Below are 15,777 nucleotides of genomic sequence, written 5' to 3'. Positions count from 1 at the left end.
AATGTGTATCTTGTTCTTAAGCGTCTCTGGAAGAAAAATTGTTTTGTTTTTTAAAAATAATGTTAACAAGCCAATGGAAACATTCTTACAGAAGTAAATTAAATTAATGAGTAAATTATATTTACTCATCTACTTTGTAGATTTCTAAGTAAACTACTTAACTGGGTCTGATATATACACTTAGGCCTATTTTATTCTGATTCTGGACATAAGTTGATATTATTTTAAACATTCATGGGAATTTTTGTGTTTTTATTCTATTCAGATTCCTGGAGTTATTTATGTTGTAAGACTTATATTTCTCTGGTTGATGTTTTTTGTCTGTTGTTTAATAAAATGAAGCAGACATGCTATTTCCAGAATGTCAGATTAATTTTAAATTGAGAGCTGTATGAGAGCTGAAATCTTAGGTATTTCCTGATAATGCTTTGTATGCATAGTTTATTTTTAAGAATACTGACAAGGAATTATATGATTTTAGGATATTAAGTGTGATATCATTGTATAATATGGAGTTAGTATAAATCCCAGAAGATTTTTCCCTTTGTAGTGTGGTGATATCTGCAGAGCTTTTCGGAGCAAGGCTGATGACAATTGGTGACTGTGTTTAGAATGTGATATCCATGGAAAGTAGGGTTCTTGTAGGAATTTGGTTTCTCTTGTATATGTGCAGCTCAGTATCATAGAAATAAGATATGAATGGAGTTTGCTTTCTTAATTTTCAAATTTAAAAGAGATTACCAAGTTAGATATATTTTCTCAACAGTTTTCTGTTTGATGATATTTATAATGAAAAATTTAGAAAATTATAAGGTACTAAATACTTAAAATTTTTTATGAAAGCAACAAGGGAAAACTAGATAAAAAAAATCAGACTAAATAAGAGTGGTTGCTGGATTCTTTGTGAGTAGAGCAGGTGGGTTTTTGGTGGTGATAGTGTTTTATTTCATTTGGGGGATGATGTACATAAAAGCTATGTCAGAACTTTTAATTTAAGTATAAATATAAATGACCACAAATACCTGTGCTAGTAAAAAAGTTTATAGAACCCTCAGGAGATTCGCTTGGCCTCCTTGTGTTGTAGGTGAGTCGAGGTCCAGAGAAAACAAGGACCTTGCTCATTGTACCATACCTGGGGACTAGCAGAGCTAAGGAATAGTGTTATCTTTCCTTTAAAGTTGTCAAATAGCCAGATTGCTTAATTTGCACTTCTAAATTGATTACACTTTAATGTTTTTATGAACTAAAAGTGTTCCTAACTTCCAATAGGAGAACTATGGGTTTGACAAAATCGAGGTTCGGGACAATGGTGAGGGCATCAAGGCTGTGGATGTGCCTGTGATGGCAGTGAAATACTACACCTCAAAGATAAGCAGTCATGAAGACCTGGAAAACCTGACAACCTATGGTTTTCGGGGTGAAGCCTTGGGGTCAATTTGTAATGTTGCAGAGGTAAGGAAATTTATGTTGACTACTTTATTAATTTCATAATGATCAAATATTAGAATTGAGAGAAAACCAATTCATTGTTTGTCAGAGTAGCTTTATTATTTTTAATTTATGGTACAATATAGTTAAATTTTTAACAACAATTCAGTGGTCTTAGGTATGTTCACATTATTGAACACTTATCAACTATCCATTTCTGGGTTATTTTTGTCTTCCCAAGTTACAACTCAGTTCCCATTAGACAAAGCCCCCTTTCTTCTTTCCACTTCTCCTGTATCTGGCAGCTACCATTCTACTTTCTATCTCTAAGTGTCACAGGTACCTTATAAAAGTGGAAACATTAGACCTTTTGTGGCTGGCTTATTGCACTTCATGTAATTTCTTCAAGGTCTGTGTCTGTTATGTTGTTAAAGGATTTCCTAAACCAGGTGTGTTTATACCTGTAATTCTAGTGCCTGGGAGGCTAGCCTGGGTAAAGTAGTGAGATATATCAGTGTGTATGCATTTTATTCATGCATTCATTTGCTGTTGGATTCTTGGTTGCTGCTACCTTCTGGCTGCCATGAAAACGGTTGCTCTGATCACAGGTATTCAAGGACTTGTGTAGGTCCTTGCCGTCACAGCTCTTGGTGAAGTAGCCTTGGTATTTCATATGATAATTCTGTCTTTAGTATTGTGAGAAATAGTAACGTGTGTTTTGTGATATTATTATTCATTAGAGGAGGTTGTTTAGTAGACCATTAGCTTGAACAGGTTGTATTTAAAAAGTGTAACATTTAACTGTAGCACTTTTTAGAGCCTTTATTCATCCTAAGATAAGATTGCGACTCTAAAGATAGTCTATAGTATATATACTTTCCTGCACCTGCTTAATCATGAGATCCTTTTCTTAAAAGGTATGCCACTGAATTTGTGTTCAGGTCTGGAACACACTGTGGAAATCCCACTCTGGTAAATGTAGGTGCTGAGATTGAGTTGTGCAGCTATGAGTTGACTTGTCAACGTGATGCCCAGAGTGGACCCTGCAGCTTTAGCCATCTGACTGCTGGGGTGCACTTGTCGTTCCTTTGGACCCCAAGCTTCAGTGTCTGGCACGCTCAATTGTCTTACACTGCTTTAGCTACAGATTTTATAACTGCTGTAACCTCAGTCTCTTGTTCCTGTTCTTTAGGTTGTTTTTGATTGTAAGACTTGACCAGCCTCCTTTATGTTACTGTGTAGGTGTTGGGGCTGTTATTGTGTGAAGGTGTCTGTGTGCTGGTGAGGGTGACAGTGACTGTGAGGGTCCCTGTAATTACTGAAGTTTTCCCCCATTTCACTCGTGCTAAGGCTGCAAGGCCCTACTTAGGTAAGAATGGTCAAGTGCCAGAAAGTAATGGTATTTAACCTAGTGTTTGGGGAAAGTGGCATGAACGTGAGATACTGCCCTGTCCTCTCTGGTCATTGGAGGTCTGTTTAGGAGCCTGATGTCAGCATTGTTGTATCTCCAGATTCACTGTAGTCTTTTCTTCTCGTGTGTGTGTGTGTGTGTGTGTGTGTGTGTGTGTAGGCCAGAGAAACATGCCGAGGTGATGAAGCTTCAGTGGGAAATTCTGCAGTTAACACAAAGAGGCCTAGGTCTCCCTTCCTGGACTCCAGATGCTCAGAGCTCATCGCAGGAGGAAATCCTTCAGTGCACTCTTGAACCTGTACCCAAAACCTTGCACACCACATGCTTCATCCTTTCTTTTACTCAGCACTTGCTTTATTTAGAAAAGAGTAAATGAGGGTACAACTGGGAATTGCCCGTCTTCTGGAGAATGTACATGGCAACCTGCACCTTGGAGCGAGTACAGAAAGCACAATGGTAACATAGAAAAGCACTTGAGACCTCAGGGCTCCTCAGGACTGGTGCTGTGGCTTGAGCTTTGATTGGCTATTTTAGAGCATGAATATTTGATCATTTAGCTGCTGTCTAAACTAGCAGATAGGATTTAAACTTTATATTTTGAGAATGTTGTCAGGAAATGTGTTTTGACGTGTCTGTTTTCTGGAGATGTGTCGGACCTTCCAGAGGTCATACCGGCTTTGCCTGCTAGGTGGCAGCCCTGTACTTCTTAGTCTTTGTAAGTGTGACTTCCCACCTCTTCACTGTGGATCGACTTTAGATGGTAGTTTTGCTTGTCTATTGGTTAGTATCTTGCTTGTTTGTTTCTTTTCTTAGATTAGTTAAGTTCACTCAACACTCGCATCTCTTTATCACTTTTGTCTTTTTGAGATATTCAAAAGGCCTCAAGTACAAATAATTGAAATAATTTTACTCATCAGAATTACCAAGGAATTATCAAAGTATCACAATAATAGAAAAACTTTAAATCTTTTGAACAATTACAATTTACATATTGCAATGCTGTGTTAATTTATCTTAAAAACTTTAAGACTCTTCCTTTACAATCTATTATAAACTCACATGCGTATATGTGTGTTTACATTTGTGTGTGCAGAGAATAGTTAAGTCTTATATATACTCTAGATAAAAATAAAGGCATTATCTCTTGTTTCAGAAGGTTCTTTATGCCCATCCTGGTTAACATTCCTCAGAGATAACTGCTTTCTGACTAGTTGGCACACGTCAGTTCTACCTATTCTTAACTTGATACAGATCAGACTTTTCAGCATGCATTGTTTTGTCATGGAGTCTTTAGATATGAAATGGTTAGGCTTGATTTTATGTTGTGGACCTTAGTGCACTGCCCGGGTTCCCTGCTCTGAGATTCATACTGCCCAGTCTACAGGCTTTCAAGTTTATCTACACTCCTCATGTTGGGAAATCTTTTCTGAAACTTTGTAGTCATTATAGGCAAATTCCTCCTAATTTTCACCAGAGTTCTTCATTCTGTAGCCAGGTTCATTGTTTTTTGTCTTGTTCTTTCAAGTTGCTAGCCATTGTCCTCTGGTAACATGCACATTTGTTAGTCATCCATGAAAGATTGTTCGAGTGTTGCAGTGGGGTTGGTATTACTCTCGGGAGTCCCATTCATTACATGTCATTCTGTAGAGAGATAACACAGGATCTCTAGGGTTTTATGAGCCCCATGCTTAGAGGGGTAAACTCAGAAGCTAGGAGAGCTATAAAGGGGCAAGAAGCAGCCTCCGCTGTGAGACTGATAGCAAGCTAATAAAACCAGCTTTCTTCAGCATCAGGTGCTTCTTGTGTCGTTCACAGCCATGATGGTAGAACTTTAGTGCGAGTAGGGTTGGAGATTTCTGGAGCAGTTGAAATATCCTGATTCCTAAATGTAGTCTCATTACAGGCAGTAGAACCGCTTTGAAGTGGGTACAGCCAGCTCTTCCTGTTGCTGGCCTCCCAACATCAAAGCTTCTAGAAGTGTGGAAATCAGAGGACATTCATAGTGTATGTCTGTGCATGGCCAGGCAGGCAGACATCTCAACCTCCAGAAAGAGAAGGGCATTTTAGTCGTTCAGGCAGAAGTTCGGACTTCCCCTCAATCATAAAGGCTTTCTCTTAGTTTCCAGACTCATGTTTCTGTGCTCGAACACTCATTCATCCAGAAGTCAGGCTACGCTGGTGGTGTAGCTCAGTGGATTGAAACCATAAAAACAAACCAAAAGCCAGCTCCACCTCAGTTAAAAAAAAAAAAAAAAAAAAAAAAAAATCAGGTTTATCACCATTGCCTTAAATGAATTGGTGTCAGGAAAACTTTTCCTTGGATTGCCAGGATGTTTCCTGAGTAATTTTGTTTACATGTCATCTAAATCCTGCGGGGAAACTGTACTTACATAGGTTTAAATGCTTTTTTAATTTTAATTTTATAATTAGACCCGCTTTTAATAACAGAGAGCACACACAATCCTCAGGGTCCTCTGAAGAATTCTGAAAGGTGTTGACTTAAAATCTTGACATTGCTGGACTCACTCTTCTACAGCTGCTTGGTGTCTCTGGTGAGAATCACCAGTGATTGTGTGTGCTATGGAGACACTCCTGATCGTGGAGTTCGTGCCAGTCACGGGCTCCTGCTGCACAGCTTATGCGTTGTGAACCTGTGCCTGTCCAAGAAGAGGTTTCCTGCCCGGAACATAGGGTCACATGATGAAATGAACCCTTGAAATACAATTCCTTCCTCTGAACAACGCTGTATTTCATGAATTTGTAAAACATGATTGTATGTGTTTTCTTCACTGTTTTACCATGTCTCACAAAGCATCTTCCATATGAACAAATTTTCATAGTGCCCTATAAGCTGACATTTATGAAATTTTATTGTTGGAAACCATAGTGTGCTTTTTTTTTTTTTTTTTTTTTTTTAGTTTAACATAAATGTTAATATCACCTGCACTAAAACCCTGCTTCTTTTCTCTAAACTTTAGCTTTATTTTGGTTGGTGTGTATTTACTGTTCACTGATATGTTTAAAGCATGGACAAATTATTGTCATAGAAGAGGCTTACAAGTGGGTAAAGCAAAGTCTCATGTAACCTTTTAAAGCATTAGCATCTTCGTCTTATCATCACCCTCCCTGGAGATGAGTGTCATCATTTTTTCAGGAGCATCTAGAAGCCACTGGCAGAGTTTGTACTGGAACTCCGAGTCCCAGGGCTGCCTTTGCTCAGTGACAGCATTACGTCAGATGGCTAGCTCTTTGGAGAATAGAAATAGAATTCAATTGACCTTGGCATTTTGGAGAAGCAGTTGTTTAAATGGAGAATTATTTTTAAAGGGGCAATTATGGAATAATAAAACAGAAATAAATCTCTACCACTTATTGTCCTTTTGTTTGGGGTAAACAAAACCAATAATGCACTGGCTATTGTAGACTTGGGGCGGACGTGACAGGGAAGGTCAAGATTAAAGTTACGCATCATCAACCTATGGAATGGATTTTGAGCCAAGTGGAACAACTGGGATACACAGAAGCACATATCTTTTGTCTTAGGTAACAGTCCTTTGTTTCCATTTTTGAACAGTTATCACACCTAGTATCCCTAGTAAAAGTTGGATAAACATTTCAGATCCAGTAGTCTCTACTAGTTTTTCAAACTAGAAAAGCTCTCTCTCTATCATCTATTTATCTATCAATCATCATCTATCTATGATATCAGAGAGAGAGAGAGATGGAATGAGGTGCGATGGGGCTGTAGTGGTGGTGATGATGGTGTCGATGATACACTGGTACCCACACGTGGTGCCCATGTGCTCCACAGAGCATATGCCACCAATAAATCTACTGAGGACAGATGATAGAACCATCACATACAGACCCTAATGGACCTAGAGCAGCCCCAGCAATGCAGCTGGATTTTTGTAGGTTCTATTATGCTGAGTCCAAGGAGAGCCAAGAGAGATGACTCCTGATTTTGGGTTACCACTGCTTATCACAGGGCTGCTCTCTCCCAGTCCATCTTGCTTTCCTGGCAGTATCCCTACTCTTCACCATTGCTTTTTGTCTGTTTTTCATTTTCTTTGCATCAAGGCTATGTTTCCTGCCAGGTTGGTAAACAGTATGTGAGATATGGGTAGTTCAAAAAAGTCCAGGATTCTTAAATTTCCATTTCCACATCTGACACCATACGGAGATATTTTGTTGCTCTCCTGTGCTCATGTGCTTAATGCTGACTTTTTTAGTTGATGAAAAATTTATACTTAAACATTGAGTTTTAAATTTGAGTTTAAGAAAAATATCCATAGATATTTATGTATATATTTTGAATTTTACTATTTGAAACTGTAAATTAAAGTACAGAAATGTTGTTTTGTATCAAATACATAAGGGGAAGGAAATGATTACTAAACAGTTAATTCATTTGTCCATAAAATTTATGGAAATTATTAAAACGCAGATCCTCTTGGTACAATCAAAGTATTTTCTTTTACATTTATGAATCTTACATACAAATGGCCATTTGAGGTATACTGGTTTGTATTTTAATCAAAATACTCAAACATTAATTCATTTGCAACATTAAAAAAAAATCACAGGCAGCCCGCAGCAGTGGTGGCTCATGGCTTTAGTCCCAGCACTCGGGAGACAGAAGCCAGCCTGGTCTACAAAGCCAGTTCCAAGAGAGCCAGGGCAACACAGAGAAACCCTGTCTTGAAAACAAACCAACCAACCAACCAACCACAAGCTGTCCTGTTTCAAAGTGTAACTCCAAGAATTACTACCAGTTAAGTATTCAAAGTAATTTACCAAGCAAGGGACTGGAGCCACAGCTTCATAGTTAAGATTGTGTACTGTTCTTCCGGAGAACCTGAGTTCAGTTCCAGCACCCACCTGGAGGTTCACAGCCCCCTGTTATTCCATCTCCAGAGGATCTGAAACCTCTGGCCTCCTAAGGAACCTGCACACATGTGTTCATAATCACACACCTGCACACACACACACACACACACACACACACACACACACAGACCTGCACGTACACACACATTCACTTAATTAAAATAAATCTTTAAAAAAGAATTACCAAGTAATATCTTCTTCAATATTAACTTAATAAGTGATTGTTTGTTTTGCTTTGTTCTTCTAAGACTGGGTCTCCACTCTGTATCCCAACCTGTTGGCACTCAGCAGTTCTCCTGCCTTAGACTCCCGAATTCTAGAGCTGTAGACATTGCTTACCAAGCCGGCCCTGTGACAATTGTCTTCATTGCCATAGACAAGTGATTGCTTTGGTGGGCTGCAGTGATACATTCCTGTGATCCCAGCACTCAGAAAGAGGCATGCAAATCTTGAGTTTGAGACTAGTCTAAACTACCTGGAAAGATTCCGTGTCAAAGGAAAGAAAAGGATTAAGAAAGGAGGGAGAGAGGGGTCATTCTGTTAATCTGACGTCAAGTCCTTTGGTTTGTTGTTTCCAGGTTATAGTCACGACAAGGACAGCTGCTGATGACTTTAGCACCCAGTATGTTCTAGATGGCAGCGGCCACATACTTTCTCAGAAGCCTTCACATCTTGGTCAAGGTAAGCAAGTAGCTTTAAACATTCTTTCCTGTCTCAAGTATTATTATTACTTTTTCAAAAAGAGTTTTGTCTTGAATTGAAGCGGTGTTTGGGGTTGGTCTTGATAAAGTCTGGTTATCTTTGAAGCAAGCAGAGTCATCCCAAAGAGGAGCAGGTTGGGGCCGGGTGGCTGGGTGGCCTGCAGTAACAGCAGTTGTCCTGCTGTGGGCCACCTGTGCCGTCCCTACAGATGACGGAGAGGATTTGACTGACGCCCCTAAAATGTCCTAATGAACTGTAGCCCAGAGGTACTGTGATGAATAAGTTGACAACATACGTATTAGTGGGAAATGTCTACATAGACCTGCTGGAGGTGAATATCACTGTTCAGCTCCTAGTTTTATGACCTTCCACCACAGCCCGATCTGACACTCCTCTGCTTCTTCACTCTGTTATTCTAAGATAAAGAATTACCAGCCATTGTTCCTATTATTCTGTATTGTTTTGTACACATCTGTATGTAATTTTACTTGGTATATTTTTAAGTTTTCTAAAAACTAATTCTAAGGTAAAAAATGGTCTCTTTAGTCTGAGTTCACAAAATCCCCTTTTCCCAGAATGGTCACAGTTGAGGCAGTGTCAGAGGTGGCCGCTCTTGAGAAGGGAGTCCGGAGAATCCCGGCTCTGAGGGGCTGGTGGGATGGTTGCTGTTGTCCCTTCCTCCCATCTAGATTGTTGATTTTAGTTTAACTTTATGGCTCCGTGTTTTAATTGATCAAAGTACTATAATTTTTGTGGTTTCACCCCTCCCGTGTTAATGTTAAATTACTGTATTTACTTTTGAAATAATGACTTTGGTCTTTATGTAATTTACTTTCTTAATTCTGGTAAGTCCTCATACTCTGCCCATAATTTTGGAAATTGTCAGCATAGTTAGCGATTACTTTTGCTCATTAGAAATTTATATGTTTGTAGTCACAGAGGAAAAAAGAAGTAATAGGAAATTCTTTTTCTTTTTTTTTTTTTTTGTTTTTCACCCACTTTGTAGACCAGGCTGGCCTTAAACTCACAGAGATTCACCTGCCTCTGCCTCCTGCGTGCTGGTATTAAAAGCGTGTGCCACCACTGCCCAGCCTTAATAGGAAATTCTAAGAAAACACACTCATTTATACCTCACTTGTTCATAGTCAATAAAAATGAGCTAATCTATAATCACTACTAAGTTTGATATATAATAAAAAATTATATATTTTAGTTCAAATAATAGATTATTATCTTTTCAATATGTGTTAAAAGAGATAAGTCTAATTTCATTTTATTTTTTAAATATGTTCCCTCTTTAGAAACCCTCTGAGCCTAGATCTTACAAGTTCATGTTAGGAAACCACTGGTCAGCGTTGAGTGCCTCCTAGTGAGTGCTGTGAAGTAACCCAGTCACCTTATAAAACTTAAAAGTATTTATTTTTATCTCAGTGGTTGCCGATCTGATCTGGGTGGCCAGTGGCTCTGTATCACTCATACTTCTCATGCTTTTCTGTGTTCATCTCCATGGGAACTGTGAAATAACAATCCTTAAGTGAGGAGTCCATCTGATCTTTGCCCTTTTACTGGTTAATTTTTCTTTTTCTACTGACGTCAGTCTTCTACCTTCAGTAAATAAAATTGGGTGTGCGTGGTAAGGAAGTTTTGTAGTCAGTAAATGCATCTTCTTTTCATTAGCTTATTTCATAACTCAAGAAACAGCACACTTGAAAGGTCAATAGTTATAAAATCAGTATGACTTTTTGTAACTCACTTTTTCCACCTAACTATACTCGATTGCTTAGTTAACAGCAGCAAAAAAAACCCCAACCCAAAGTCTTAATTTCAGATTGTTTTACATGGACGAATTATACAACTCTGTGCATAATAAAAGTGCTCTTGCAGTTACATCGCTGCGTGTTGATGGTTTGTGAGGGACTGAATCGCAGACTCATATTTCACCAGCTGTCATTAGCTTCCATTTAAATGTTTTCTATGTAAGATAAAACTACAGTTCAACCATCCTACTTTATACCTGTGCATTTAAGGTTCTTGTAGATTACTGCTGTGACATGAATGCCCTTAGCAGTTATTCTTTATATCATCTGGTCAGGTGGTACCTGCAGATGGCACATGTAGGTGTAGGGACAGCCTCCAATAAAATCTCAATCAGACACTGGAACAGTTGTACCTATTTGAAAGTGGTTTACTGAAAATGCCTTTTCTGCCTTTTGTTTTATGGATTGTTGTAGCCATTTAAAGTGATTATTCTTTTAATAAATGTTATCATAGTTGCTCTTCCCATCTCTTCATTACACTCTTAAATATTATACCTGGTTTTCTTTCTTTCCTTTAAAAAAATATTTATTTTTAATTGTGTGTGCCTGTGTGTGTGTGTCTGTATATATAAATGTCTCCCACTTTTTTATGGGTTCCCTCAGGGCCCAGGAGAGACTGTCTGATTGGCCAAAGCTGTAGTTAAGTTACAGGAGTTGTGAGCCACCTGATGTGGGTGCTGGCACCTCAACTCTGGTCCTCTGCAAGACCAGTACAGTCCCCCCCACTTTGGAAGGCGGAACTGTACTTTTGATCAAGAGGGTGCACTAAACACGGAAGTAGAGCAGTCACACCAGCAGGAAGTGCACTTAGAAGAGCAGTCCCACAGTCAGGAAGTGCACTTAGAAGAGCAGTCACACCGGCAGGAAGTGCACTTAGAAGAGCAGTCACACAGGCAGGAAGTGCACTTAGAAGAGCAGTCACACCAGCAGGAAGTGCACTTAGAAGAGCAGTCACAGGCAGGAAGTGCACTTAGAAGAGCAGTCACACAGGCAGGAAGTGCACTTAGAAGAGCAGTCACACAGGCAGGAAGTGCACTTAGAAGAGCAGTCACAGGCAGGAAGTGCACTTAGAGCAGTCACACAGGCAGGAAGTGCACTTAGAGCAGTCACACAGGCAGGAAGTGCACTTGGTTTTGTTCTAAGGCAGGTAGGTGGTGACTGCATCTTCTCTCCATTTACCAGGGCCACCTACAGTCTTTAACAATTGGCTAATTTTAAAAGGATGGGCACAAAGGAAGTGAAGGAATGCAGGAAACAGTCTCTTTTCAGTGTTAACACTGCTTTCCTTTAACTCCAGCTTTTCAAGTCTTACTTCAAGGGTGACTGAATTATTTGTGGTTGTCATCTCTTTATGTCCTCTAGTTTTACGCTTCTAGCTGGTGCTCCAGAACAAATGCTTTTAAAAGGAGTATTCCGTTCCATGCCGTGAGAGACCCTTGCTGTAGATCACTATGCTGCGGGATTGTATATGTGGACTGCAATTTTGTTTTTCTTAACAGAACAATAGAACTTGGTTCATTAGTTTGGAATACCTTCTGACAATTCAGCACCCACCTTTACATTAGAAGTGTAAGTAGCTGCCATCCTAAGTGGCCTGACATGGGGTCATATAAAACTGTAATGGGGCACATTGCGGGACTGGAGTTTAATTCTGGCATCTGAAGAGTGTGCTAAAGTCAGGGAGCCGAGTGGCTGTCTTGTAAAGTGCAGCCGTGCATTGGAGCTTCCTGTCAGCCAGTATTACTTGGCACCTTTATTTTTAAGGACATTTCAACATTCAAATTCAAACATTTCATTTGAAATTTAAAAAATCCTTTTTATCTGTAAGATTTTTATTTATTTATTTATTTATTTATTTATTTATTTATTTATTTATTTTCTAATTTTTTTGATACAGGGTTTCCTTGTGTAGCCCTGGCTGTCCTAGAACTAGCTCTGTAGGCTAGACTGGCCTCAGACTCACAGAGAGATCTACCTGCCTCTGCCTCCCAAGTACTGGGGTTAAAGGCATGAGCCACCACTGCCCAGTGGTAAGTTTTATTAAAACATATAATTTTTTCATTACTTGTGACTCTTAGTTTACTTGGGCCTTTTTAAGATGGAAAAGTAATTTTTGAATCTGTAGGTTAGGTATAATGTGGTATTTAGAGCATAATATATATTTAAAAGTCAACAAATAATACTTTGTTTTCATAAACTTGAGTATCAGGGGCATTGATTTCTGTCTGCCTGCCTTCCTCCATCCTGCTCACATTATAATAATGTCCTTATGTTGATATTCAGGAATCAAGGATTAGTAGGAAACAGATGCGTAAATAAGTAACGACAGTAAAATGAAACCGCTGAACACCTAGAGGATGGTCAGTGAGATTTTCAGAGACTGTGACGTTTGAGTGTGAAGCTGATGGGTTAGGGAAGAAGGCACACAAGTGTGGCCTTTCGGCGGAGAATGACGTGTGGAGGATAGACCGTGTCTCTATGGCCATAACGGGATAAATCTATTGAAGAAATGTGTCTTAGAAAACCTTAAATGAACCAAGTTTAAGAGAAGACTACCCCTTCCTGGACAAGACGTAACCGATGATCACTGCTGCTGGCACGACAGCTGAGACTAGATGTGTAGCAGCCTGTGTTACACGTGGCAACCTGCCATAGATAGAGTCATGAATAACCCTGGGGAAAACCACCAGAACTCCCCGTGGCCTCCTGTGGGCTGAACTGACAGGCTGGAGTGTGTGACCCCCATACAGAGCTCCTTCACCTACACACTGAGTCCCAGGACTTTGGCTGACTGAGCCGTGGTCAAGAAAGTGAGACTGACTACACCAAGAGCTTTTAAACTTGCTAGAGGAAGAGGACCTGACTCCATCGCTAAGCCCGCGGTGACTTAGCTGCAGCCCAGATTGCTACCCCTGTTTGACAGGTACACAGGGTTGTCCTTGGTGAAAACACTATCACCTTCAGCAACTGTGGTTCTTTTATATGCAAATAAAATAAAAGTGTGAAAGGACATGAAAAGGGAAAATTTAGAGCCATGCCATTAGAAAGTACAGCAAACTCAGAGATGAGCCAGATATTTGTACTAACAGATGAGAACTTCTAGAAAGAACTCTCTTACTAAATTTTTTGAAGAAAATCCTGTACCATTAAAAGCAGTTGGGAGTTTGTATGCTAAGTGGAAAGTATGGAAGAACCAAATGAAAATTCTAGAAGTATAAGACTGCTGTATCCAAATAATTCACTAGAAGGGTGACATAGTTAAGATCTTGAATATCTCCCTGTTAAAAGACTTGTTCACTAGTAAGAGGTCTTCCAGTCATTAGAGGCATGCCCTTCAAGAGGGTTTGCTGGGATCCCATCCCTTCGTCATCTCGCTTTGCTTCCTAGGTGCCAAGACACGTGCACCAAGATGTACAGCTCTCCACAAGTCCAGAACCCCTGGACCAGCTGACCGTGGACTAAAGTCTCCATTGAAGAGTTAAAGTCAACTTGTAATCTTTTTAATTGGTTGGCTTACACATGTTGTTATGGTCATAGAATACCCCTATCCCAGAAAGCTGGTGATGAGAGACAGGGTAATCACCATCACTATGCCTGGTAAGCAGAAGGTTTTCAAATTGGTTCTGACGAGTTTTGAAACATTTGGAGGATTGTGCTAGACAAAGTCTAGAATGTTGTAAGTGGTCTTCGAGGAGTGAAAACCAGAATGCTGATAGAAATCTAGGCAGTAGGGGCTGGAGAGAGGGTTCCGCAGTTAAGATTATTTATTGCTCCTGCAGAGGACCGGGGTTGTCAGCACCCACACGGTGCTCACAACTTCTCCAAGGATCCGGTGCCTTTCCCTGGCCTCAAGCACCTGTACTCACCTGCATCTATCCATCCACAAACATGCACATACATGTAATTAGAAATCAATACTAAGAAAAACAGAATACGTACAGTAAAGATGATGACCGTGTAGTTTCAGATGGGATTCTCTATTGGCAGCTGAACTCAATACCATCTGTGTAGTACACTGGCCAAAACTTTGGTTTCCTTATTCCCATGCCCTAAGATTCTGTGAAAAGTTGATTTAAAGGTGGTCAACAGTTTATGTGGTAGAGGAAGACTGAAGGGAACACAGATTTCAGGCAGTGGCAAGGTTTATCTGTATTTACACTGAGAATTGGTAACAAGGGGAGAGGGAAAAAGAATTGTACACCTTGCAGTGTGGCCAGAAAAGCACTATATTGAATGTTTTGGCCTAGAATGGCATGCTTACTAGGAAGGTTAGCACTGACTAAAAGACTAGCAGCCCAGGAAAGACTAAGAAACCAACAAGGCAGCAAATGAAGTTCACCTTAAAGGCTTCCCAGGGCTTTTTAGAAGAGGCCTGGGGCCTTTGCTCACTCTGACTATCCAAGCCCAATTGGCAAGGCACTGAACAACTGCAATGGCTGTGTTCTTGGGTGGCCCAGGGACAGCTTGTGCTGGTAGAATCTTGGCAGCCCCCATGATGCTGATTTTTAAGCATGTTGGATGCAGGAGTTACAGGGGTCACAGAAGCATCTCCCATATTTCTTGGGAGGTGTATTAGTTGGAGTTCTCCAGAGAAATGGAACTCATAGGATATATATATGTGTATATATGTATGGGATTTATTAGAGTGGCTTAGAGATTGTGGTCTATTTCAAGAGTTGATATCTCCTGATATAAAATCCAAGTATTTTATAGTTTAGTCTAGGAGGCTGGATATTTCAGCTAGTTTTCAGCATATGCCAGAATCCTGAAGAAGTAGGTTCTTATACCAGTGAAGGAATGAAAGTGCCCTTGAGAGTGAATGCAGGCAGGCAAAAAGCAAGAGCCTCCTTCATATTGGTTCCCATCAGAAGGTGTGGTCTAGATTTAAAGTTGATCTTCCTATCTCAAAAGACGCAAATTTACGATGAGTTTTCCTACTTCAAATAGGAAATTCAGTGAAGAAAAAAATCCTCTCAGGTGTACCCAGATGTTTGGTTTTAGTCAGTTCCATATGTAGTTGAGTTGACAACCAAGACCAGCCATCACAGGAGGCCAGGCAGCATGTAGCAGTGTTGGAGTCCTCCACAAACAGCACCTGACAGTGTGATCCCTAATGAAACCAAGAGTGAAGCCAGCGCTGCTGTGGAGACCCAGCCAGGTTAAGATGAAGCCAGGGATCAGATAGAAGGCAGGGGAAAGGTGTTTTAAACAATGATCATTTGGAAGAAGAAATAAACATTTGGAAGAAGCATCCTTTAGTAGGCTATCTGAGAAGATTCTATAAGCATATGATATTTACACTGAGATATGAAAGTTGATAGTGGGTTTAGTGTTCATGGGTTTGGGGAAAGAACATTTACAAAGACTCCAAGATAGAAACAAACCGGATATGCTAGAGGAATACAGGAAAGGAGACTGGTAGGAAGGGAAATGACCATGGGCCAGGTTATGAAGGGCCCTGTGTGCATTATCCTTCACCTTCCCCCAATTTTCCAGTTAACTTGTGTTACCAATAAGTGTTGAAAACAT

At 39.9% G+C, this 15,777-nt stretch overlaps 1 protein-coding gene across 13 annotated transcripts in view; it reads left to right on the top strand.

The window, feature by feature from the left end:
- Window positions 1-15,777, top strand: part of Pms1 (PMS1 homolog 1, mismatch repair system component) — a 98,009-nt gene that overhangs the window by 13,175 nt on the left and 69,057 nt on the right. For 9 of the 13 annotated variants that reach the window (XM_076550436.1, XM_042260416.2, XM_015993726.3 and 6 more), the window contains 2 exons: window positions 1,270-1,452; window positions 8,308-8,410. In XM_076550436.1, coding sequence (XP_076406551.1) covers window positions 1,270-1,452; window positions 8,308-8,410 — 286 coding nt within the window. Of the gene's footprint in view, window positions 1-1,269; window positions 1,453-8,307; window positions 8,411-12,325; window positions 13,846-15,777 lie in introns of those variants that run through there. The other 4 variants (XM_042260420.2, XM_076550437.1, XM_076550440.1 and 1 more) reach the window with 2 other exon arrangements.

Source organism: Peromyscus maniculatus, chromosome 13 (genome assembly GCF_049852395.1).
Source record: "Peromyscus maniculatus bairdii isolate BWxNUB_F1_BW_parent chromosome 13, HU_Pman_BW_mat_3.1, whole genome shotgun sequence".
NCBI classification, from domain to species: domain Eukaryota; kingdom Metazoa; phylum Chordata; class Mammalia; order Rodentia; family Cricetidae; genus Peromyscus; species Peromyscus maniculatus.
This window is presented reverse-complemented; position numbering and strand designations above follow the sequence as displayed.